Source organism: Procambarus clarkii, chromosome 6, assembly GCF_040958095.1.
Source record: "Procambarus clarkii isolate CNS0578487 chromosome 6, FALCON_Pclarkii_2.0, whole genome shotgun sequence".
Lineage (NCBI taxonomy): Eukaryota > Metazoa > Arthropoda > Malacostraca > Decapoda > Cambaridae > Procambarus > Procambarus clarkii.
The window spans coordinates 50,738,010-50,761,478 of NC_091155.1; the positions used below are offsets into that span (position 1 = coordinate 50,738,010).

Sequence of the window (23,469 nt, forward strand, 5' to 3'; positions counted from 1 at the left end):
TCAGTAAATACTGAGACGTGCACGACGGGTGATGGCGAAGCATCTCATAATGAATTTCATCAGAGCCTGCTGCCGTAGAACCGCAGAGGGCCAGGGCAGACTGAAGTTCAGAGAGAGAGAGAAGGGATCATTATAGGTAGGTCTGAGATGGGAAGATTGAGGAAGATGATGACTAGGATGATGTTACCAGAGCTAAGAGATGAAAAGTGGGAACCCGGTTCGGCCGCGACCTGCACCGGGTCCGCCACAAGAGTACCATGAAGGTGAAGGACCGGCGAGACAATGGGAACAAACTTACCCGCAATCTTGCGGATACGCTTCCAAATTTGCGGCAGAGGGGTTTCAGACGTAATAGTGGAAACATAAGACTTCCAACACTCACGTTTAGCTGTACGGATGGTCCTACGGGCCACCGCACTCGCCTTCCGAAACAAAAGAAAAGAATCAGCCATCTGCCGGCGGCGGGGCCTCTTCCAGGCTACACGCTTACAGCGGACAGCCTGAGCACAGTCCACATTCCACCATGGAACGCACTTCCGCGTGCCTAGAGAGGTAAAGCGTGGAATAGAGTGAAGGGCAAGGTCGAAGACGGTGTCATGAAAAAGGAGGAAGGTGCGAGGGAGAGGCAGAACAGAGAGGTCGGAGAGAGTAGCACACAGGGTAAATAGGTTCCAGTCTGTTTTGTCAACACGGCCACCTAGGGTAGGAGAGGGGAGAATGAAAAAAAGAAAAAGGTAACAAGGATGGGAAAATGGTCACTGCTATGGAGGTCATCAAGAACCCACCGCATGAAATCTAAGTAAAGAGATGACGAGCAAAGAGAAAGATCAAGACAGGAGGGGGATGCGAGTTCGAGAATCTAAATGAGTGGGCTCACCAGAATTCAGAAGAGACAGGGAAGAAGAGGACGAACGGTTCGAGAGAACGACCTCGGGTGTTTGTCAGAACATCACCCCTGAGGACAATTGAAATCACCCAGAAGGAGCACAGACTCCAGCAAGGAGTCTGTGAGGTGTTTAAGATCGGGAAGAGAAAGTGTGATTTTGAGGGGAGATAAATGGAAGAAACCGAATACCATTTATTCACAAAGACACGGGCAACAGAACATTGAAGAGGCGACAGAAGAAATAGGGGGACAAAGGGAATATCAGAACGAATCAAGAGAGCAGTAGAGTTATGGGCCTTTTTCTGGGGGTGGGGAGAGAAAGAAATAGCCATGAAAGCGACTATGATGAGCACCAAGCATCGGCTCCTGGAGACAGACACAAAAGGGCGAAAACTGTGAAATCAGAAGTTGGAGTTCATGGAAATTGGCATAATATCCACAAATATTCCACTGAAGAACAGACACTGACAAAAAGAGAAAGGGCAGCTACAGAGAAGAATGAAGTAACAAAGGGTAAAAAGGAACACAGCATGTTAACGAAGCTCAGGATCAAGGTCAGTGAAGTCAGGGTTAGGGGGCATGGGTAAACTGAGTAAGGATAGAGGGAAGGGGGAGGGAGGACAGACCAGAGGCGGACAGGCAGGGTCCGGAGGAGTAGGAGGAGACAACTGAGAGGGGCGGTAAAGGACAGCAGGAGGAGGAGGGGCAGAAACCGGGGGGCGTACCTCAGCAAAGGTAGCAACCAAGAGGGAAGCAGGGGCCAAAGAAACTCCCATAGCAGGAACAGGAGGCCCCACCACCGAAACGGGAGGGGACGTAGTGATGTAGTCGGAAGTTGGAGGGCGAGGAAGAAAATGATGCCTTCTTACTCGCCGGGGAGGAGGAAGGAGAGGAGCTAGGCTTACGTTCCTGACTTAAAGAGACAGGTGTTCCAGCAACAACGTACTGGGCGACAGATTCGAGCATCTCAACAGGAGAAGAAGAACGAGAGCAAACAACACGAAGATTGCTGGGAGGATGATGGACACAAAACAGAAAACGCCGCTTGTACAGACAGGCGGCGTAGAGAGCTAAGAGACCTGGAAGAAGAATGGGAAGGAGAATCGGAGGGAGATGAGAAAGAAGACAGGAGACATGACAGACTGGGTAGAAGGAAGGGAAACTCCAGACAGAGAACCAGAAGGGGGGGACCCTTCCGGACAGAACATAAAGGAACAGGGGTGGAGGTAGTGGGCATGTCCGGGTCTAAGGCCTGGAAACGGTTGTGAGACTGAGGAAGGTGGGACAGAATGTGGCACGATGGTCTTGTGTACAAATTAGCAGACTTCCCAACGCAAAACTGGATCCTCCTCTGGCTGATCAGAAATTTCCTTAAGAATAGGCAAGTTACCCCCAGCTTCAAGGCAAAAGAGGCCGCAGCCTTCACCCCAACAGCTGGAGTCCCCCAAGGATCATGCTTGAGCCCGGTTCTCTTCAACATCTTTGTAAACGACCTGCCCCAACCAGAGTATAGGGACACCATTATCGTGCAATTTGCGGACGACGTAACACACGTAATAACATCTAACCCTAGCAGCCAAGCGGCCAAGCATGCAACTGTAACCCGTAAGGTAAACGTAGAACTAGCCAGGACAGCTAACTGGGAAAGGAAATGGAGGATCACCACTAACCCAGAAAAGATCCAATTAAGCACTGTCGGCTGTATGGCCTTCTCAATCGAAAATGAGGGGGGAATAAGAACCAGGGGTGAACCCATAGCCATCTCAAACTCCAACACAGTGCTCGGTTACAACTTCAACAGGCTACTAAACTCCTCCCAGTACGTATCCCAGAAGACAGCGATGGCCCGGGGCTCACTGGCGAGGCTCTTCCGTTTCAAGTAAGCCCCGTCCCACATCAAGCTCCACCTGTACAGAATGATCATGAGGCCTAGCTTGGAATACCCTTACGTTCCCCTGAACCTCACCAACAAATCCAACATGCTGAAGATCCAACGAGTACAAAACAAAGCACTTCGCTTTGCGGAGGGCCTGACTCTGATGGACAGGGTAAGAACTGACCAAATCCATGAGACGCTCAACATGAAGCCAATGAATATCAGGCTCAGCTACCTGGCCAGAAGACAGCTGTACCGCATGAAGAACATGTATGTCCCAGACCCCGAAGATGCCTACTTAGCAGAAAACACCACCAGCGACTACGAGATCCACGAACCACCACACAGAACCAGAAGAATCACTCTCCAACAGAAAGTGATCAGACACATCCATGATGAGGCCTTCCCAAGACCTCAAATACTAAGCGGCCTGCCAGATGACCCAGATGAGTGGCCCATCCCGGACCCGATCCACACCAAATGAAGAATAAAGAAAAATAAATAAACAAATATATAAATAAAAAAATATAAATATAAATAAATAAATAAAACTCCTACAAAAAAAATATAAAACCAAAAAACCATTTGTTGTAGCATCAGAAGTGTAACTACCCTGATGTTGCTAAGATTAGCCTCCTTCAGCCAACTCCATAGGCTCTAGTTCTTTAGGACACCAACAAGGTCACAAACACTAACGCCCCCAGCCAATGTACTGACAACCCAACATAACACACACGCAAACAAACAACACATACAAAAATGTCAACCCATGGTGAACAGGCCACCGAACTTTCAAACCTCCTCTCTCTCTACACCCGCATCCTCTTCCTGAATTTCATCTCCCCATCCCTCTACCTCCCCCATCCTTTCCATTCCCTATGGACATCAAAGCTAAAGGAAGGTGGGAAGGACGAGGAGAGGAAGAGCGCAACATGCGAGCATAAGAGATGCCAGCAAAAGGGGGGAAGACAGCGAACTTGGCGCCTCACCTCAGGAAAAGACAAACGTTCCAGGTGCTTCAAGTTGAGGATGGCCTCCTCAAGTTTGTAATGTATACATGTGCGGGAGAAGGTAGAGTGGGCCTCACCGTAATTGAGGCAGCGAGCCTGGGGAAAAGAGCTATCCGACTTAGAGTGACCTTCATCCCCACACATGGGACAGAGAGAGACAGTACTGGAGCATCTAAGGACACGATGTCCGAAATTCCAGCACTTATTACAAAACCGAGGAGAGGGAATGTTCTGAACGGAGCATCTGGCACCAGCAAGAATAACAGAGGCGGAAGTGCCTGACCATCAAAGGTAATCTTCACAGCCCGAAGGGGCAGACATCAACGGCCAAGAGGGGGTCGAGTGAACATGACCACCTGGAGAACAGGCCTGTCTTAGGCCTCAAGGATATGTTTAATATACTCGTGGTAGTTCTTTAGGTTCCTAATACCGGTTGCAACATGGAGCAGGAGGAGAACAGTGCCAACACTGACATTTAACCGAGCGTTCTTGGAGACCGAACAGGGGTCTCCCCAATGCAGGACAAAGCGGCCAAGCGGGTAGCTGCATCCTGAGAAGGAGCAGCAACGACATGCGTACCAAGACGGGTGGGGTTAAAAGTAACAAAGCCATCGACTGAATCAACAAGGTGCCTATGGAGGGAGAAATCATCAGGAGTAGAATCTAAATGATGGAGATCAAAGTTCTTTGTCCGTGTAGCAGGACCAAACAAGATGTGGTATGAATTAGTATCGGAAGGGAGCCAGCGAGAGAGGCCATAGCGAGAACCCCTAGAGAGAGAGAGAGAGAGAGAGAGAGAGAGAGAGAGAGAGAGAGAGAGAGAGAGAGAGAGAGAGAGAGAGAGAGAGAGAGAGAGAGAGAGGGGGTCATAAGATGCAGTAGTCACAATGAGAGATGGAGCCGTGCTAGGGAACGAGGTGGTCATCACAGGGGGCTTGGGGCTCGACCCTACCACAGAGGAGGGAGGGAGTGGAGTCGGGGGAAGGAGTCCGGTCTGGGCCCAATGTACGGGGGCTACAGAGCCCAGTCTTCAATCACATTCCGACTCAGGGGCCTGGTTGGCCATCCCATGAGCCTGGGTAAGAGAGGTCGTGCCGTCATCCTTGCAGCAGTCGTTCGAAAAGACTGGGGCTTGGAACCAAAGTATACCACCTACCAGGGCAGCCAGGGAGGCCGAGCGCAGGCCAGTACAGGAAGGGTGCATCGTCCCCAGCGGTGCTCCATCTTTTTAACAGGGGAGTCCTACAGCATCATTCTCCCACACTGGTTCAAAGACATCAGTTCCCCTATCGCCCCAGCCCAGGGCGGCCCACTCAGGGCGGCCCTTCATAGGCGACCCCTCCAGCAGATGGTCCGATGGCTCACACGGCACCCTCATAGTCCCCTCCTGCACGTACAACACTCAAAGAGGGGCAGAAGACTGAGCGAAAGCAACCCTCACCAGTCCCAAGGAAGTGTATGTGAGCCCCTCACCATGACAAGGCAACACCATGGTAGGGTTGTACCTGTGAGATCCTCTAGATCGTGACATACCCCACACCTCAGAGAAAAAAATGTGTTAATTGCATTTTTGTCCAAAGTAAGTACACTATTTAGTACATGAATCGTCAAAAATGGTAAAATAAAAAAATATTGCAAAGAACTTCATATTATCAACATTGCGTTCACAACACTATGAAGAAAACATATGGTTACTGAAATGTAAAAAAAAAAACATACCTCATCAACAGTTCAAAAATACATATGCAAGAAATCAAGGGTATAGGATTCCACAAGGTATATCTCCATTCCAACAACGAAACACAAGTTTTCTTTATTTATCCACAGTGAAAAATTTAATGTACTATTTCTCACGTGACAATCATAAATCATTATGGTACTAACCATTTTTTTAATGTCTCTGATTACTTCTTACACCACTGTCAGTATACTTCAGGAGTTTCACACCTGTTCCTCTGGAGTATGCAAATTTATCTCTCCAGGGCACTATCTCATTCTGTCCATCTACATATATAGTAAAATTTACATGAGAACTAAATTAATGCAACATGCCCTCATAAGAGTCACTTTGGCAAACCAAGTCTAATAGAGAACTTGTCCACTTATCTGTGTTCACTGTTAAACTCTCATTAGTTACATACGTCCAAGGTATCCATTCTCTACATGGTAAATATTTCCTATACACGTTCCACTGGTCATTATTCCTTTTTTCCTAGAGTTGAACCACTTAGGTGAAGTTGACTGGATATGGGTTGGTTTAGGGCTTCACCTGGGTAATAAGGTTGATTTGGGCATACCCCTGCAAGAACATCTGGTTCCCATTACATTGGATCTTCTCCAATGTAATGGGAATATTTACCTCCAACACCATTTTGACTCTGAAAGTAAGTACAACATTTGAACTTAACACAAGTTCTGTTAACTACACTTGCAGTAAGATAACGTACTAGATATAAAGGTAGAGACACTGCTCTAGAATTCCACACAACTGTCTCAGGACATCTGGGCGTACACATTATTTGAGTAAACTCTCTTTGCACAACAGTGCTGGACAAAGATGTTTCACAGTCCATTTTTACAAGGAAGAATGACTCCTGTTGTACAACCAAAGATTGCAATAAAGCCCTAAGAACACTCTTGACTCAATTTACCCAAGGATAAACCCTTAATAAACTTGGAAGAAGAATAACTGGACACAACATTCTGCAACTTAGGCCTAGAAGAAATGTTACCACTATTAACCCTAAACTGTGCATGGCATATATATATATATACGACAGGAGTAACGTGTCTCACCATGCGCATAGCATACATATACGACGTAGGGTGCCGGCCACGATTCAAATGGCCCGCGGCTTCACGGGGGTTCACATCAGCTTCCTCAGGGCTCTTGTAAACAGACGCCATGTTTAAAAAAAATTTCGTGGGCAACATTAACCGGTGTGGGAGCCACAATACCGTGTGAGCAACCAAGATTGGTTCACGCAGCACGAGAGAGTGCTGTTCAGGTTGTGACCACAGCATTGCCTAAAAATGTCCAGATAAATATGCAACTGCTGTTATTTATTATTTTGCGATGACAGTATTACAGAAGGCCCCTGACGGTGATAAAAATGACCAGGACTGTGATAATAGCAGGATAAGGTCATTTTAGTCAGTACCCCTGATAGACATTAATCTTAGGTCCAAAATTTCTCCAGGATTCTGTACTGTTGGTCTTAATAAGCAGTTGCCTCTCCCAGGTGTGGATGTTATCCTGGTTAATGATGTGGCTATTAAAAATGTTGTTGAGATGGATGATCCCATTATGTTACCAAAACCTGTTGTTTTAAGTGAACAGCAGGATGGTGTTATCTACCCTGCATGTGCTGAGTCCAGTTCAGTGAGTGAACAGCCAGATGTAGTGGATGGTGTTATCTACCCTGCATGTGCTGAGTCCAGTTCAGTGAGTGAACAGCCAGATGTAGTGGATGGTGTTATCTACCCTGCATGTGCTGAGTCCAGTTCAGTGAGTGAACAGCCAGATGTAGTGGATGGTGTTATCTACCCTGCATGTGCTGAGTCCAGTTCAGTGAGTGAACAGCCAGATGTAGTGGATGGTGTTATCTACCCTACATGTGTTGTGCCCTGTTCTGTGAGTGTTCCGTTTTTCAGTTCTGTCACTATCAAGGTTAATGTTCCGGAGACTTCAGAGGTGAAGTGGCCAACTTGGTTGTCGAGTCAGGTTCTGTGAGTTAGTTGTAGAGGCCCCGCCTCGCCCTAGTCTAGTGAATGGTGATGGGGAGGAGGCCAGGGTACCAGTTACTTGCCCGCTCACTTCTGAGTTTGTGCCGTTGGTTTTGTGTAAGTTAAGGAGGACTGACTCCAAGATATCTGAGTGAGACATAGTGAGAAGACAGTCTGTGATTCAGATCCATTGTTGGAGAGTGTGGGAGATCACGCAGATGATAAGCTTCTGACGAGCAGATGGAAACCCCTTGAGTCTCCCTCTTCAGTTGACTATGAGAGTGTGACCCAGCTTTGTAAGTCTAGTGATAGTATAGAGACAGTATTCCAAGCATCTCAAAATTATGTCATGGGAGGAAAATTTGGTAAGTCTTGTGTAACTGTTAATATTGGTAAAATTTCTTCTCGGCCTAAATTGCAGAGTGTTGTGGCCAGTTATTTTTGTTCCAAGTAGATCAATTGTTTAACATTTGCTAAATCTAAACAAGTAGATCAATTGTTTAACATTGGCTAAATCTAAACAGATTGTTCTTAGGACTTTATTGCAACCTGTTGTTGTTCCACAGGAGCCATTCTCCCGTGTAGTAGTGCAATGCGTCTCACCTTTGCCCAGAACAATTGCTGTGAATAAAATTTTTACTCCAATGAGTTATACGTTCAGATTTCCTGAAGCAAATGTTGTGTGGAATTCTAGAGCTGTGTCTCTTATTTTGCATCTGGTACTTTTCCTTACTGCAAATGAAGTTTAAGGAACTTATGATAAGTTCATGTGTAGTCCTTATTCCCAGAGCCAAGGTGGTGTTATACGTTTTCGTCCTATTTTGAAGCAGATGTTCAAGGTCACAGATGAGGGTTTCAAGTTGGAGTGGGACATGAATATCCCACCTGTTTGGTTTGTGGAGTGTGTAGGGATATAGATTTTTCATTGGTGTTTCCTAGGTAATCTGGTGTTCGTGTTCCAAGTGACTGGACCCCTAAAGCTGTTGATGGAGTATTTGACGTCACCAGGAGGAAGCAACTTACCGAGTGTAAGTTAGTAAGTACATAGTAAGTACTACTTAAGTTCCAGAGCGGTTCTGGTTCTTTCATGGTAGGCCACGATGGTTATGCAGAACTGTTTTGCCATAAAGTTTACAGTCAGGTGGTGTGAACTTGTTCTTATGATTTTGATACCGTGTTTGGGAGCTTTCGTGTCTTATCACTCTGATAGTTCTTGCAGAATTGGGAAGAGACTGAATGATTTGTCCAACACTGGTTGTCATCTGAGGCAGTTAAGACAGGTGATCATTGCACTTTTTCTTGTTGTTCTTGTATGTTTCAAAAGGCATAAGAGGTCTACTTCTAAGTCCTGTTGTGTTGGTGGTGGTTCCAAGAGTGAAGAGGTTTCGAATATGTCGGAGTGGTCTAACCCTGTTTCTTCTACTTTTAGTTCAAATTGGCCAAGGATGTTTGTTTCACAGAAGATCCAGAGTAATGGGGACCAGATGTTCCTGAAGAGGTTATGCCAGATCTGGAAAGTGTCTGCTCAGATCTCCCTCATTAACCAGGAGGATTCCCTCACCGACTCAGCATCTATTCAACCTCGTCTCCGTGAGTTAACTCTAGAAAAAAAGGAGTAAAAACCAGTGGAAAATTTATAAATTCATACAGCACAGAAGGTTCCAGCTCAAGAATTGCTCATGATGTCCTAAAATGAGCTCTAAGTGTCAGAGTTCACTGCAGTCCAGGTATATTGTGTCTACCTGATGAAGTGCTCCAGTATGAAAGCATTTGTTGGATCTGTATTATCTGTGTATATCATGAAGTGCATTGGGGGAGTTGGAGTACATACTTTACTTTGTTGGATTGGTGTAATACAAAGTGGAAAACGTCTTTACTAGACTTTGTTTTCCAGACTGCCATTTATTTTGATGTATTGATTGTACTTAATTCCTCGTGTGAATCTTTATAAGTGTGGTGATTATAGCATGAGTAAATGTGTTGTTAAGAGAGATAAATGTATTGCAAATCGATGGTGTACAAGTGTGTATATACTAAAGTGTGAAGACAATGATCCAGGAATTGATAAAGGAAATGTATATTGTATAGTTGCCACCGTGACTGGCGAGTGTTATCATGTGAAGAGGGTTATGTCAAAGTTTTAACTTTGTATTATTTCAGTAACCAGTTATTTCCTTCTGCTGGAGTTAAGTAACACAGTACCACTGCAGAAGCTAAGATTCAAATTGTGTTTCTTTTCTTGCAAGGTGTTGTATCCAGTAAAATACTATTTTTCTGATTTATTGTATGTTGTTTCTGAGATGTTGATATACCTTACAAGTTTACATTTAGATTTCAGTTGTCAAATGCATTCTTCGTGTTGTTTTTCAGGTTGTGCTGTTATACGTAGGAAGTCCATTGTCAACAGTTATTTTTTGACCTCCTTGATGGTTCAAGTACTAAATACTGTACTCATCTTTAGCAAAAATGCAATTAATCTTTAATTAATTTCAGTTTTTTTTCTGGGAGGAGGAAGGATGTTACGAGCCAGGTGTTTACCTAATTCTCAATACTGTTAATGTATGCATAATTATATATTCATCCCACCTAATTTTGTCACATATGATTAGAAGGTACATATTATGTTTTCCTTTACATATGTACTATATTATATTTTGTGCATCTTCATATAATTATGACTGTGTATAGTATTGTCATATACTGTATGAGAAGTGGTCATGTGCACATCTGTTCAGTGGGCAGGTATTAGACAGGGGATTTCTCACATGCGGTGGTGGGGCGCCACGGTTTCTAATTTTGCATTGCATCCCATTTATCATTATTTCCTTCTATGAAGATCCTTTATTTGAGTAGAGTTCCCAGAATGTATAAGATATTATAAACTTATGTTTTACGAATGTGGGAGTGATTATCGCCGTATGTTAATGTGTCTGTTAAGAGTTCCTGTCAGCCACGTCTGGCTATTGTGAGTGAGTCACGTGTGTGGGTGTGTGGGAGGCGAGAGCGAAGCGAGTAAGTCAAGTCGCTAGGTGTGGTCGGTGTTGACTGGTCGTGTTTCTTCAGTTAAGTCGTTGTCATCGTTTTTTTTATTTGTGCTGTTGTTGTTTATTAAATCTGGTTTATTATAAGTATTGTTTTATTAATGATATATATGATATAAAATATATATTATATAACTAGTACTTCCCGCCACGCGTTGCTGTGGCTCAGTCTGGGTAAGTGGGAAAGAAAGAAAAGAGAAAGTGCACGTTTCTAATATGTTTAATTTCACAATGCTTGTGCGTATACAATATGTGTTGTTGTTCCATTGTCTGTGGAGATATATTGTCTGGTTTGTCGACTCTAGAACACGCAAAATATAATTGTCCATGGGAGAAGCAATCCGTGTCTAGATATAAACTGCACAATTCTAAAGATTGGCCCTGAGCTGCACACAGAAATCACAATTGTGTGATGCATCAAATGAACAAATCCACAAAGGCCGTGACGAGGATTCGAACCTGCGTCCGAGAGCATCCCAGACGCTGCCTTAATCGACTGATCTATGACATGGTCAAAAGGAGTTGAAACCGAAGTTCTATTGAACTTACTGGATCCTGCAGCCTCTCCGAGGCACAAATCAGGGTTTTACACAACTCCCCCCATGCACTCGAGCTATGTCAATAGGCCGTTCTCACTCTTCGCCCTTACTTCATTACACACAGACATCACAACTCAGTCGACTAAGGCAGCTTCTGGGATGCTCTTGGACGCAGGTTCGAATCCTCGTCACGACCTTTGTGGATTTGTTCATTGGCCATGAGCTTTGTTGATGGTGATTGCAAAACGCCAAACGAATTGGAAATTACAATCTTTTAAATTGAAATGGTATATATGTTGGAATTATAGTAATGTGAGGAATGAGGACATCTTCACCTTTGAAAGGTTCTGTGAAGATTGTTGCTTCTACGGCGTCGCTGATTAATTTTTTTACTACAAGCCGCGTGGCGTCGCAAAGTTTTGGCTGGATGATATTTCGCAACATGATAATTGGTACGCCGATTTCCAATAGCCGTACGTGTGATGGTATCCCTGGCAGATCAAGTGAATTAAAAAATTCTGTTGGATAATTAACCGTTTCATCTGCTTCCTCAACAGTGTCGACGGACTTGCATGTGCCTGCTTTGCTTTGAATGTTAGACTGAATAATATTGTTAAGTTCGTGTGCCGGATACTTTGGAAATGTTTCATGTGGGAGTTTCAATGAATTGTATGTTCAATGGCAATTTCAAAGCCGAGGTAGCAGTTCTTCCACCTGGTAGCAATGTCTCAGCTATTCCGGCCGATGCAAGAGCTATGGCTATGCCATTTTGGGATCGAAATGCTGCCAGAATCAATCTAATTAGGAAGGTTTTACCAGTTCTTCCTGGCGCATCTAAGATTTCTCCAAGCCCGTTATTGACAATTTGGACCATTTCATTGTAAATGCCTTTTCGCTCAAGCGTTTGATTAGGAATATTTGATTGCACATACGACAACAGATCACCCGTGTTGTAACTTTGTTCACGACGCAATTCTACATCGAACGAAGCAGCAGCAGATCGATTCGGTGACAGCATTTCCAATTGTTTGAGGACTTTGTGCACGATTTCTAAGCACAAATCTTCGATCATTATCAACGCTTCGTTGTATATTTCTGTTGTGAAATCCATGTTCATATTTGAATTTTCCTTGCGTATTCGACGGACAATATCTTCAGCATGTGCGATTTATATTTCTCCCATAACTCTGTTGGAGATGAAGGAGATGAGCCGGCGGTCAATATGATTGTAAACAATGCACGAATTTCATTTGGATGTGACGTGTTGGACGCGTCATTAATCCATACATCCCAGTGCCGGTCTTTCTCCAATTAATTCAGAGCTTGACATGCACTAAGGAAAGTGGCATGTGTAACGCCGTTGACAAATCTCAATTGCTGGAAGACGTTGATCCAGACACATTTACCAACAGCATGTGAAGACAGAAGCATTCATCCTGATTGGGATGCACGGTGGATGTCTGCCTATCGTAGTTTATTTTAATATGCCAGGTTGTCCGTCGACTCGCTCTCCTCGTTTGCGTCGTTCAAATGATTTTCAACTGGCATTCCACGTGTAATACATAGGCACTTCCGAATACAGCAGTGTTTTTGCAAGCGAGTCATTTGACATAATGTGAAGAAAGCAGTTAACGTTGTAGCCGGTGGATTCATAGAAATTAGTTGCACATTTGCAGCTGTGAAATGAACGTGTTTTTCATTTTCTTGTTTTAAAAACAAAACCAAAAAATACTAGCGAAATATTTAAATTGAAATGTAGATCAATCGGCACAGCTCAATTTTACCACCAATTGCACTGAAAAATAAGAACAGTTAAAAGCACGAAATGAAAAAAAGGAAAAGAGAAACAACTAAACTATACTCACGAAGTGAGCGCTATGGTCAACAACGCAGCTCAATTCCAACGCAATGTCACACAAAATAATTAAATCCAAATTAAAATAGATCAAAATCTATGAAAATCAATTTATCAATGCAATTGCAAACATTGAAATGAAATCGTAACGCATTTTGAATAGCGTGTGTTGCTCTTACATGCAACAGATAGTGCTGTTTTTCCAAAAAATAATGTTTAACTGTTACAGGTGTGGCATCTAAATAGTAGGTATATAAAAACATGCACATATTTGAATGGAATGACGAGTCAAAATTTCAAAGTAATCGGAGAAGAACTTTTGGAGTTTACAGCATGTGTTGCTCTTACATCCTATAGATGACGCTGTTTCTCAAAAAAAAATCATGTTTTTTTCCTGTCATAGGTGAGGCATGTATATTGGTAAATATACCAATATACAGTAAAGTAACGGTAAAGAGTTTCGAAGATTTCCCTCACATGAAAAACATGAAAAACACAGTTTTTCAAAGAAAGCATGTTTTTTCTTGTCTCAGACGTGACATCTATATAAAATGTATATAAAAAAAACCTCGGATGCGAATGAAACGTTGTGTTAAAATTTAAAGCAATCGATGAAGAATTCTCGGAGATTAGCGATTTAAAACAAACGAACATTTCCATTTTTATTTATATAGCTGATATATATAATTATATATTATGATATATAGTTTGGTAAAATTATTTTGAATTTTTGGCTCAGAAAAGATGTTATAAATCTTGCCTCCTAAAGAAATATTTTGGTGGAGACAAATTATGTAACAATTTTGAGAGAGAACGTTACACAAAGGCATTAAAGTATACGTTTGTTTCCTGAAAGAAACCAGCAGTTCGCAGCTGGGAGGTCGTGTGTCGCTGATATCAATTCGCCAAGGAAACTAGTACCAGAGTTGGAGATTTATTGTGGAGTATGTGTACAGTGTCTGTGAATCTTTTGTGAAGGAAAAATGAACTAATTTATAACATACTAATGGCATACAATTAAATTATAGTTTAAAAGTGTTTGATCAGTAATGTTGTTGTTGTTGATTTAGGGGCGACGGCGATCGGGGGATCGGATGCGCCCCGGCGTACCCGAGATGGGTGAATTGCGAAGCCTGGAAGGGTGGAACGTCAAGCCAAACAGCAAAACGAGTGATGCCAATCACTGGAAACTAATATGCCATACGGCAAGTAAACGCACAGACGGGCAGATGATTGGGGAGCCTCAGGAGTCCCTCAGGGTGACAAGCACCGGCCCCGCTCCACACAGAGAACACCTGGTAGCAAAACCAAAACTTGGCCCCTAACTAAAACGCAAAAAGTCATCCAGTGTCCGGCAGAGCAGAAACCAGCCGCCCACCACGGCGGAGGGCACACCAGAAACCCACCAAGACCCGCCAACCCCCGGCACCCCTCGGCCAAGCCGGAACCCGAACACCGTCACCCCGCCGGGAAAACCAGCCAGAACACCCCCAATAAAAATCTATCAACAATCCCGTGACCCAAGACGATGTGTGCGCCAGGCGTCGTACAATCGGACCGTTGAAAAGGGATGCCAACTGGCAGTAGCAAAGTCAAAACGCGAAAACAAGACGTGAACAGGCGGCTCCCAGACGGAGGAGGTTTACAGACGTCCGCTCGGCTTCAAGATTGAACCAGGAGACGTTTGATCAGTAATGGTGAGAGATCCGGTATCAAGGTGTTTACTTGAGAGGACACATGTTTACTGTCTGTTTGAGTTTTGAGGTTCACTTTCTACCTGATATTCAGATAAGCCTTAATTTTGTACTTATTCAAATTGCAGGAGATCCTAGAGTAAGTTGAGTAAGTTAAGGTACTACCAAGAGCAGGAGTGCAGTGCCAGTTGCATAGGTGCCGGAACTCTGGTGGGCCTGACTAAAGTCTGTCATTTCCTTTCCTGTTTCTATATATGGCACATGCTTAAGTATTTCATGTTTGTACTCACAAATTATCATATAATTATCAAACAGATAAAGAAAAAACATCAATCATGTATTTAGCAATTTAAGAAGTTAAAACACTTAGTGCTCACAAAACACAACCAGTGAGAAGTTTCACAATAGTTTCCTCAAAGAGTCAGGTGTGAGATGTTGAAGTGTGAAGCAACTCTTGTTCTGGTCGAGCCGAGCAGACAGCACGCAGGACTTGTGATCCTGTGGTCCCGAGTTTGATCCCGGGCGCCGGCGAAAAACAATGGGCAGAGTTTCTTTCACCCTGTGCCCCTGTTACCTAGCAGTAAAATAGGTACCTGGGTGTTAGTCAGCTGTCACGGGCTGCTTCCTGGGGGTGGAGGCCTGGACGAGGACTGGGCCGCGGGGACACTAAAGAGCCCCGAAATCATCTCAAGATAACCTCAAGATCTCAAGATAACCTGGTGTCTCTGCCGATCTGTGGGAGCCATGATTTATCAGCCATGATATGGCGTATGGCTCAGGACTCCACTGATCTAGAGGAGGTCCATGAAGTTCAACAAACATAAGCGCTAATACGTGATTTATGAGAATTCCTGACCGTGTTGTTGTTATGATCAAGGTCATGTGACTTCCCCTTGTTAATTGCCTTTAGAGCTTTTGAAGATCTAGTGCCAGGGTGTCTCTTTTAGTCCATGCAGTGACCTTATACTCCGTTGAATCATGTTGTCTGTATACACAATCAAAGTAGTGCGCTTCTGTAGACACTCTGACAGTAAACCAAGTTCGTGCCACGTGCAACATTAGAGATAAATCCAATAGAAACTGTTCTGAAGTTAACTTTTTCAAAAGACCTTCATTGTTTTTTTTATCACTTCCAATTTTTATTTGTTTTTAATTTTTGCCCCGAGGGGCGAGTTTATTGGGCAGCGCCACTTATCTTGTAAGTGGACATACCGCCATAGCAGCATGTACAACACTCTCCAAAAGGAAGAAAACCCGCTGGGTTGTTCATCCTGTTACTTGTACCCAGACACAGCTGGGACTTGCTTAACTGTCTCAAGTAAACAGCTCCTCAAACAAGAAGATTAACATCTGTCAACCCTTAAAAGCTTACGTTATCTTGCGGGTGCAAAATGGGAGAATCTTTGAAGAACAGTATCAATATTTGCCAAATAGTGTTTTCCTAAGTCAAACAATGTGGGGTTTATTATTCTACACATATTTCTAATGTCTCTCAGGTGTACACATTCACGTAAATAGTGGTCAAGGCGGTGTCCGTCACTCTCATCATAAATTCTGCAACTTCGCTGATCAACAGTCGTTTCCATTCTATATCTCTATGGATATATGTATCCAAGAAGGATTCTCGCTGTTACTGATTCTCTCCCTCGTCCTCCTCCTCTTCGGCCATAATGATTGGGACTACCAGCTGCAACCATGTTGTACCAGCGTACAGATTCACTGGTTTGTGCTTCTATCCTCCTTTCCTCAGTTACCTTGTCACGGTGATGTTGCCTGACAATACCTCTAATTTGTAGTAGAGTCTTCGGTATGAAGTATCCAATATGGTCTCCTTCAGCAGCCAGCACATCTGCTCGTTCATTTTCACATATTCCAACATGGGAGGGAATCCACAGAAACTTGACTCTTCCCTGATTGGTAAGTACTCTCACAGCTCTCTTAATTTCAGCGACTATTGCAAGATTTTCTGCCCGATTTTTACTTAGGCTTTCCAGTGCTGTTTTTGAATCAGTGCAAATCACTGCACCATTAGTGTTCCATTCAAGAAACCTTAACGCCATAACAATGGCAGTTAGCGCTGCTTGCGTTGAAGAGGCATAGTTCTCAATACGCGCTTTTTCTTCATTTCTGCGTTGGAAAGTATTATCCTAGATTACCGTGTATGCTGCACCAGCCCTTCCATTGACAGGATTAGATGACCCGTCAGTGTAGATTTGATCTAGTTCATCTCCGGCTTCTTTATCAATTTCCTCGAGATACTTGTGCCTCATTTCTTGAGGTAACATGTTGGATTTTTTCATTGCCATTTCATTGATGATAATCTTGCATGAGTCATCCTCCCAGGGAGGTAACCTCTCTACAGGCAGGAGCTCACGGGCTTGCTAAAGCAGGTGAAGCTCTTCGAGGTAGCAGACTGATCTTTGATACCATTTTTTGCTTCTCCTGTTTCCCTCCTGAAAGTAGCACAGAGCTCAGTTTTTTCTTAGCAATATCATTGTAATGGGAATCTCTGGCTATCCTAATTGCAAGCTTAGCATTCAGCTCCTTAATTCTGCTTTTAACACTGGGAAGGGACAACTCCTCTCATAGATTAGACGTTTTGGCAGTTCTTGGAACTCCACGAATGATTGTCATGGCTTCATTTTGAATCCTTTCAAGCTTTTTCATATCGCTTTGGGAGTAGGTGCACAGAACTGGTGCAGCATAGTCTATGACGGAGTGCACATAGGCTGTGTACATCATTTTACGCACGGCAGTAGAGGCTGCATGTCAATTCCAGGTCATAGCTTTCAGTGCCCTGAGTCGACTTTTGCATGTTCCTATGAGTTGATTGAGCTCCTCTTTCTTCCCCTTGTTAGAGCCGACAGTGGCGCCAAGGTACCGATAATGGTCAACCCATTCAAGTGTTACACCATTAATTTGCAGTTCTTCATTTGCTCTCCACTTGTGCTGGGAGTATGCCTTCGTCTTGTTTGTGGAAAGAGTGAAACCGAGCTCAATACATTTCCTTCCAAGGAGTTCAATGGACTGTTCAATTTTTCCCAAGGTGGGAGCTTGTATTAGGACATCATCTGCATATCCCACTTGTGTTCCTTCCGGAAAATCAATATTTGCAACGGCGTTCATAAGTACATTGGATAGTGTGCCTAAGACTCCGCCTTGGGGGGTCCCGAGTTCCATATTCATTGTTCTGGAGACTGTTCTATTGAAGCAGACCTAGGCTTTCCTCCCATTGAGGTAGTCTTCAACCCATTTCATGAGTCTCCCCTTGACACCTATGCATGCAAGCTCGTCCAGGATCGCAATCCCCTGTGCTTTGTCGAAGGGTCCTTTGATGTCAACAAATACAGAGTTCCTAGCCGTGTCATTAGCCAAGTAATTAAATTAACTATACGATTTGCTGTGCTCCGTCCTTTAACAAATCCATTGACCCCCTCCCCTAACCTGCCTATTTTGTACAACAGTCGGTTTAGGATGATCCTTTCAAGCATCTTGCAAGTGCATGACACGAGACTGATAGGTCTGTAATTGCCAGGGTCACTGGGGTATGGGAACAATTATTGCGTGTTTCCATTGTGTGGGCAACACTCCACTTAGGAATGACTTGTTAAACAGGTGGAGTAGTGAATTCCCAGACACTTTACACAGTGCATTGAGTATGTCGTAGGTGACGCCATCTTCACTAGGTGCAGTACTTTTACCCTTTTTCATAGCACCCCTTACTTCCTGGGCTCTGATCGGTTCCCCATATTCGTCATCACTAGACAGTGCTCTTGTTATCCTAATTCTTCTGTCATCATGTCGCAGGAGCTGTTCCCTGCTGATTTTTGCAAGGAGGGAGGGAGGGAGGAGGATGCTGCATCACTCCACTTGTGAATTAGTTCTTCAGCCTTACCCTTGGGGTCTTTGTGAGCCGCAGCCCGGGCTCTGCCCCCCTTAGCTATCTGAATTTTCGCCCACACACTTGTCTTACAGATGTTTCCCGTCCAATAGAGCTAGTGAACTCAAGCCATTGTCTTTCCCGCTCTTTAATCTTCTCTTCCCTGGCTACTTGACACTCAGTTTTAAACAGATCTTGATTACTTTCCGTGGAATGTCTCCGGTACTCTCTACTCATGTCTCGCACATTTGCGTTAAGCATCTTTACGTACTCGTTCTCATACCATTTTATTTTCTTCCTCTGAGGGTTACTTCGCCCAATCGTATGGCGCAGTATTCTGAGACAGCTCTCAATTTGGTGATTAAGGTCATCAACAAGTGTATCAATATCTTCTGGGATTTGGTATTCCGTGAACCAGTCACTCATCCTGTTTATGAAGTGCGGCCTCATATCTGGTCCGAGTGATAACCTTTTTCTTTTATTTGTCTCTTTCCTTCTCTTGCTCATGTCGACGGTGGTAATCAGTGCCCAATGGTCACTACATAAACTGTGCACAATGTGTGTACTGGCATCCGTGTCCTGTGCATTCAGCAGGAGAGCATAGTCTAATCTTCCTCCTCTGAGGTGAGTTGGCTGTTCATCACCCAGTACTCTTAGGTTTTCACTTCCCCAGACATAAAGTGACAGTTTCCGTCCATTGACATTGGGCTGATGGCAGTTGGCACCAAAGTGTGGGTGTCTGGCATTAAGGTCACCGACCAGCAGGGTAGGTTCTTCATTAACAAATTAAGGCAGTGTGTCAAGGTCAAGTTGGCACATATAAGTTGATTATATGTAGAGCATTATTGTTTAAGTAAAGGGTTACTCCCCGTGATTCAAACGCATCGCCCATGTGCAGGTCATCAATAATCTGTGCGGGAATGTTGTTATTTACAAAAGTGATGAGACCCCGTTTCTTTCCCCAGCCGTCATGGAGAACTTGCGATAACCGCTGAACCTTGGGGTTGAAGTCATCACCTACCAGCGTCTCCTGTAGCACTATGACGTCAGTTTGGTGATCACGGACGTACTGTATGATGTCATTAATTCTATTGCAAACTCCATTACAGTTCCATTGCAGTATAGTGAGATGTTGTTCATTGTGATGATCCATTTTGAGGTTGTTTGTCATCAGCTGCACGTGTGTAATTATTATGTTCACATGTGTCATCGTGTATTCCATGGTGTGTGGTGTTACTGTGTGTACTGGCTTTACTGTGTGTACTGGTGTTACTGTGTGTACTGGTGTTACTGTGTGCACTGGTGTTACTGTGTGTACTGGTGTTACTGTGTGCACTGGTGTTACTGTGTGCACTGGTGTTACTGTGTGTACTGGTGTTACTGTGTGCACTGGTGTTACTGTGTGTACTGGTGTTACTGTGTGCACTGGTGTTACTGTGTGCACTGGTGTTACTGTGTGCACTGGTGTTACTGTGTGTACTGGCGTTACTGTGTGCACTGGTGTTACTGTGTGTACTGGTGTTACTGTGTGTACTGGCGTTACTGTGTGCACTGGTGTTACTGTGTGCACTGGCGTTACTGTGTGTACTGGTGTTACTGTGTACACTGGTGTTACTGTGTGTACTGGTGTTACTGTGTGTACTGGTGTTACTGTGTGTACTGGTGTTACTGTGTGTACTGGTGTTACTGTGTGCACTGGTGTTACTGTGTGCACTGGCGTTACTGTGTGTACTGGTGTTACTGTGTGCACTGGTGTTACTGTGTGCACTGGTGTTACTGTGTGCACTGGCGTTACTGTGTGTACTGGTGTTACTGTGTACACTGGTGTTACTGTGTGTACTGGTGTTACTGTGTACACTGGTGTTACTGTGTGTACTGGTGTTACTGTGTGTACTGGTGTTACTGTGTGTACTGGTGTTACTGTGTGTACTGGTGTTACTGTGTGTACTGGTGTTACTGTGTGTACTGGTGTTACTGTGTGTACTGTGTGTACTGGTGTTAATGTGTGTACTGGCGTTACTGTGTGCACTAGTGTCACTGTGTGTACTGGTGTTACTGTGTGTACTGGTGTTACTGTGTGTACTGGTGTTACTGTGTGTACTATCGTTACTGTGTGCACTGGTGTTACTGTGTGCACTGGCGTTACTGTGTGCACTAGTGTCACTGTGTGTACTGGTGTTACTGTGTGTACTGGTGTTACTGTGTGTACTGGTGTTACTGTATGTACTGGTGTTACTGTGTGTACTGGTGTTACTGTGTGTACTGGTGTTACTGTGTGTACTGGCGTTACTGTGTGTACTGGTGTTACTGTGTGTACTGGTGTTACTGTGTGCACTGGTGTTACTGTGTGTACTGGCGTTACTGTGTGTACTAGTGTTACTGTGTGTACTGGTGTTACTGTGTGTACTGGTGTTACTGTGTGTACTGGTGTTACTGTGTGTACTGGTGTTACTGTGTGTACTGGTGTTACTGTGTGTACTGGCGTTACTGTGTGCACTGGTGTTACTGTGTGAACTGGTGTTACTGTGTGTACTGGTGTTACTGTGTACACTGGTGTTACTGTGTGTACTGGTGTTACTGTGTGTACTGGTGTTACTGTGTGTACTGGTGTTATTGTGTGTATTGGTGTTACTCTGTGTACTGGTGTTACTGTGTACACTGGTGATACTGTGTGTACTGGTGATACTGTGTACACTGGTGTTACTGTGTACACTGGTGTTACTGTGTACACTGGTGTTACTGTGTGTACTGGTGTTACTGTGTACACTGGTGTTACTGTGTACACTGGTGTTACTGTGTACACTGGTGTTACTGTGTGTACTGGTGTTACTGTGTACACTGGTGTTACTGTGTTCACTGGTGTTACTGTGTACACTGGTGTTACTGTGTGTACTGGTGTTACTGTGTACACTGGTGTTACTGTGTACACTGGTGTTACTGTGTGTACTGGTATTACTGTGTGTACTGGTGTTACTGTGTACACTGGTGTTACTGTGTACACAGGTGTTACTGTGTACACTGGTGTTACTGTGTACACTGGTGTCACTGTGTACACTGGTGTTACTTTGTACACTGGTGTTACTGTGTACACTGGTGTTACTATGTACACTGGTGTTACTGTGTACACTGGTGTTACTGTGTACACTGGTGTTACTGCGTGCTCTGATGTGCTGGTGTCCTGGTTGTGTCTGCTGACGTACCTCGGCAGTAGGTGTTGCATCATCTTGCACCAGACTCTGGATTGCAGGACCTCTACTTGATGGACACTTCTGTTGCAGGATTTTGAGGATTTGTTCCTGAGTCGTCTTAATCTGGCAGAGGGCTTTCTCAAGTTCCGTTTGTTTTTGCAATATTCGGTGGACGACGGGATGAGTTCTTATCATACAGTCTAATATTGCTGTAGCACAAGCCTGAGTGACGACCTCCTGGGGGTCAGGAGTGCCTGTAGTGCCTGGAGGGGGAGGCAGATGGGAGACAGTGGAGGGGTCTGAATCATTGGTATGGGTTTGGTGGTTAGGTGGTGGTGGTGGTGTGACACCGTGGGTACAGATTGAGGTGTGGGTGGATGGGTTCCCTGGAGGGGGAAGAGGTGGGAAGACCAAAGGGAAGGGGAAGCGGTGGTGGCTGGCTACACCGCTTCTGCCCACGGCCCAAGCCTGATTCCTCTCCCCACCCTGGGTTCCCCTGTTCACTGAGTGATCACTACCCCAGACTGTTGTCGGTCTACTGGGAGCTGAACCCTGGCTTGCTGGGGTACTGTCCACGGAGTCATTCCAGCCGCTGTTCACTGGTCCACCTGCGGTTTGATTGGGTGGCCTCGAGACCCGCCATGTAGGCCTCGCGCTGCAATACCTGTTCCAAGCATGGTGGGATGGTGGCATGGTGACCTTCCAAATCTTTCATCTCTCACTGTTTTTTTCAAAATGAAAACAAACGGCTTCATAATTTTTCCACACTGTGGAAATTGTCCGAAACGAGCTGGCCATCCACCTGGTGCTCAGAACGCGGCCTATTTTGCAAATCTGTTGTTCAGGTTGAGAGGCACATTCAGATAGTTCCATTTGATTAAGAGGTGATGTATTGTAAACTGAGTACAATTTGTCCATAAATGCTTGAAAATCTTTAATTCCGTAAACTTCTCCCACTGAATTACCTCCTGCAAGTTCTAATCTGTGATTAGGACAGTGCCAGATTATTATATCAGGGGTAGTGTTCCTAGAGAATTGTTGCAACCCCAGATTTGACACCAAGCATGACACTTGTCCCATCACTTACAAATGCTACATGGTTTTGTTTCACGTATTAGATCAAACCCAAGATAATTGAGACAGCTCAATAAATGCCTAGCAATAGTTGCTGCTTTCTGATCAGGTAGTTCAATTAGATCTAAGAACATGAAATGTGAATTACCATCTTTATCACTTTCACATTTCATGTAAACTATCAAAGTTGTTTTAAAAGCTCAGGCTTGTTGATTCATCAATGATAACATCATCTTGCCATTTATCTGCTTGATATGCTGGCAAATTTTCATTTCCATATTAATGACAATGTGATTAATATAGCACTAGTGCGGGAATGCGGTCACATTCCAATGTCAACACCATTTTGCTTTTGTAGTTCCAGTAAGCCAAAGTGATCAGAGTACGAAGAAATATCATAACATTATTAACTTATTAGTGATGTAATACTAATATTCTCTTGCCACGATCAACCATCACCCACAGGTCATCATCTCTCTTTCTCCAATTCCACGATCCACTTACAGAGGTCCCTGAGCGGCACTCCGGAGAACTCTGGTCCATGTGTCTGGTAAATATGCTGATAGGTGTTATGTAAACTTACGAATTGTCGGACCAGAGGATTAATGTTTACCATATTGTTTGTGTTCTTGGAGAACGGTATACCATATTGGTGACGAATTATTATTATATTGATACATTTAAATTGTGCATGATAGGG

General features: G+C 44.1%; 1 protein-coding gene across 1 annotated transcript; it reads right to left on the reverse strand.

Moving 5' to 3' along the window:
• Nucleotides 1-9,236: 9,236 nt before the first annotated feature.
• On the reverse strand, nucleotides 9,237-21,890 carry LOC138356218 (uncharacterized). The gene is made up of 3 exons (XM_069311962.1): nucleotides 21,708-21,890; nucleotides 11,414-11,711; nucleotides 9,237-9,286 (listed from the first exon to the last, which is right to left on the reverse strand). Exons 1-3 carry the CDS (start codon nucleotides 21,888-21,890, stop codon nucleotides 9,237-9,239), a joined length of 531 nt encoding a protein of 176 aa, XP_069168063.1.
• Between the last annotated feature and the right edge of the window lie 1,579 nt (nucleotides 21,891-23,469).

Bases quoted from the DNA above. Each gene is read 5' to 3' on its own strand.
- LOC138356218 (XM_069311962.1), bottom strand. From the start codon at position 21,890: ATGATAAGAACTCATCCCGTCGTCCACCGAATATTGCAAAAACAAACG. The intron at 11,712-21,707 runs GTACGTCAGCAG...ACATTTCCAAAG, and splicing joins ATGCAACACCTACTGCCGAG to TATCCGGCACACGAACTTAA. The intron at 9,287-11,413 runs GTGAAGATGTCC...TGATATACACAG, and splicing joins CTTCACAGAACCTTTCAAAG to ATAATACAGATCCAACAAAT.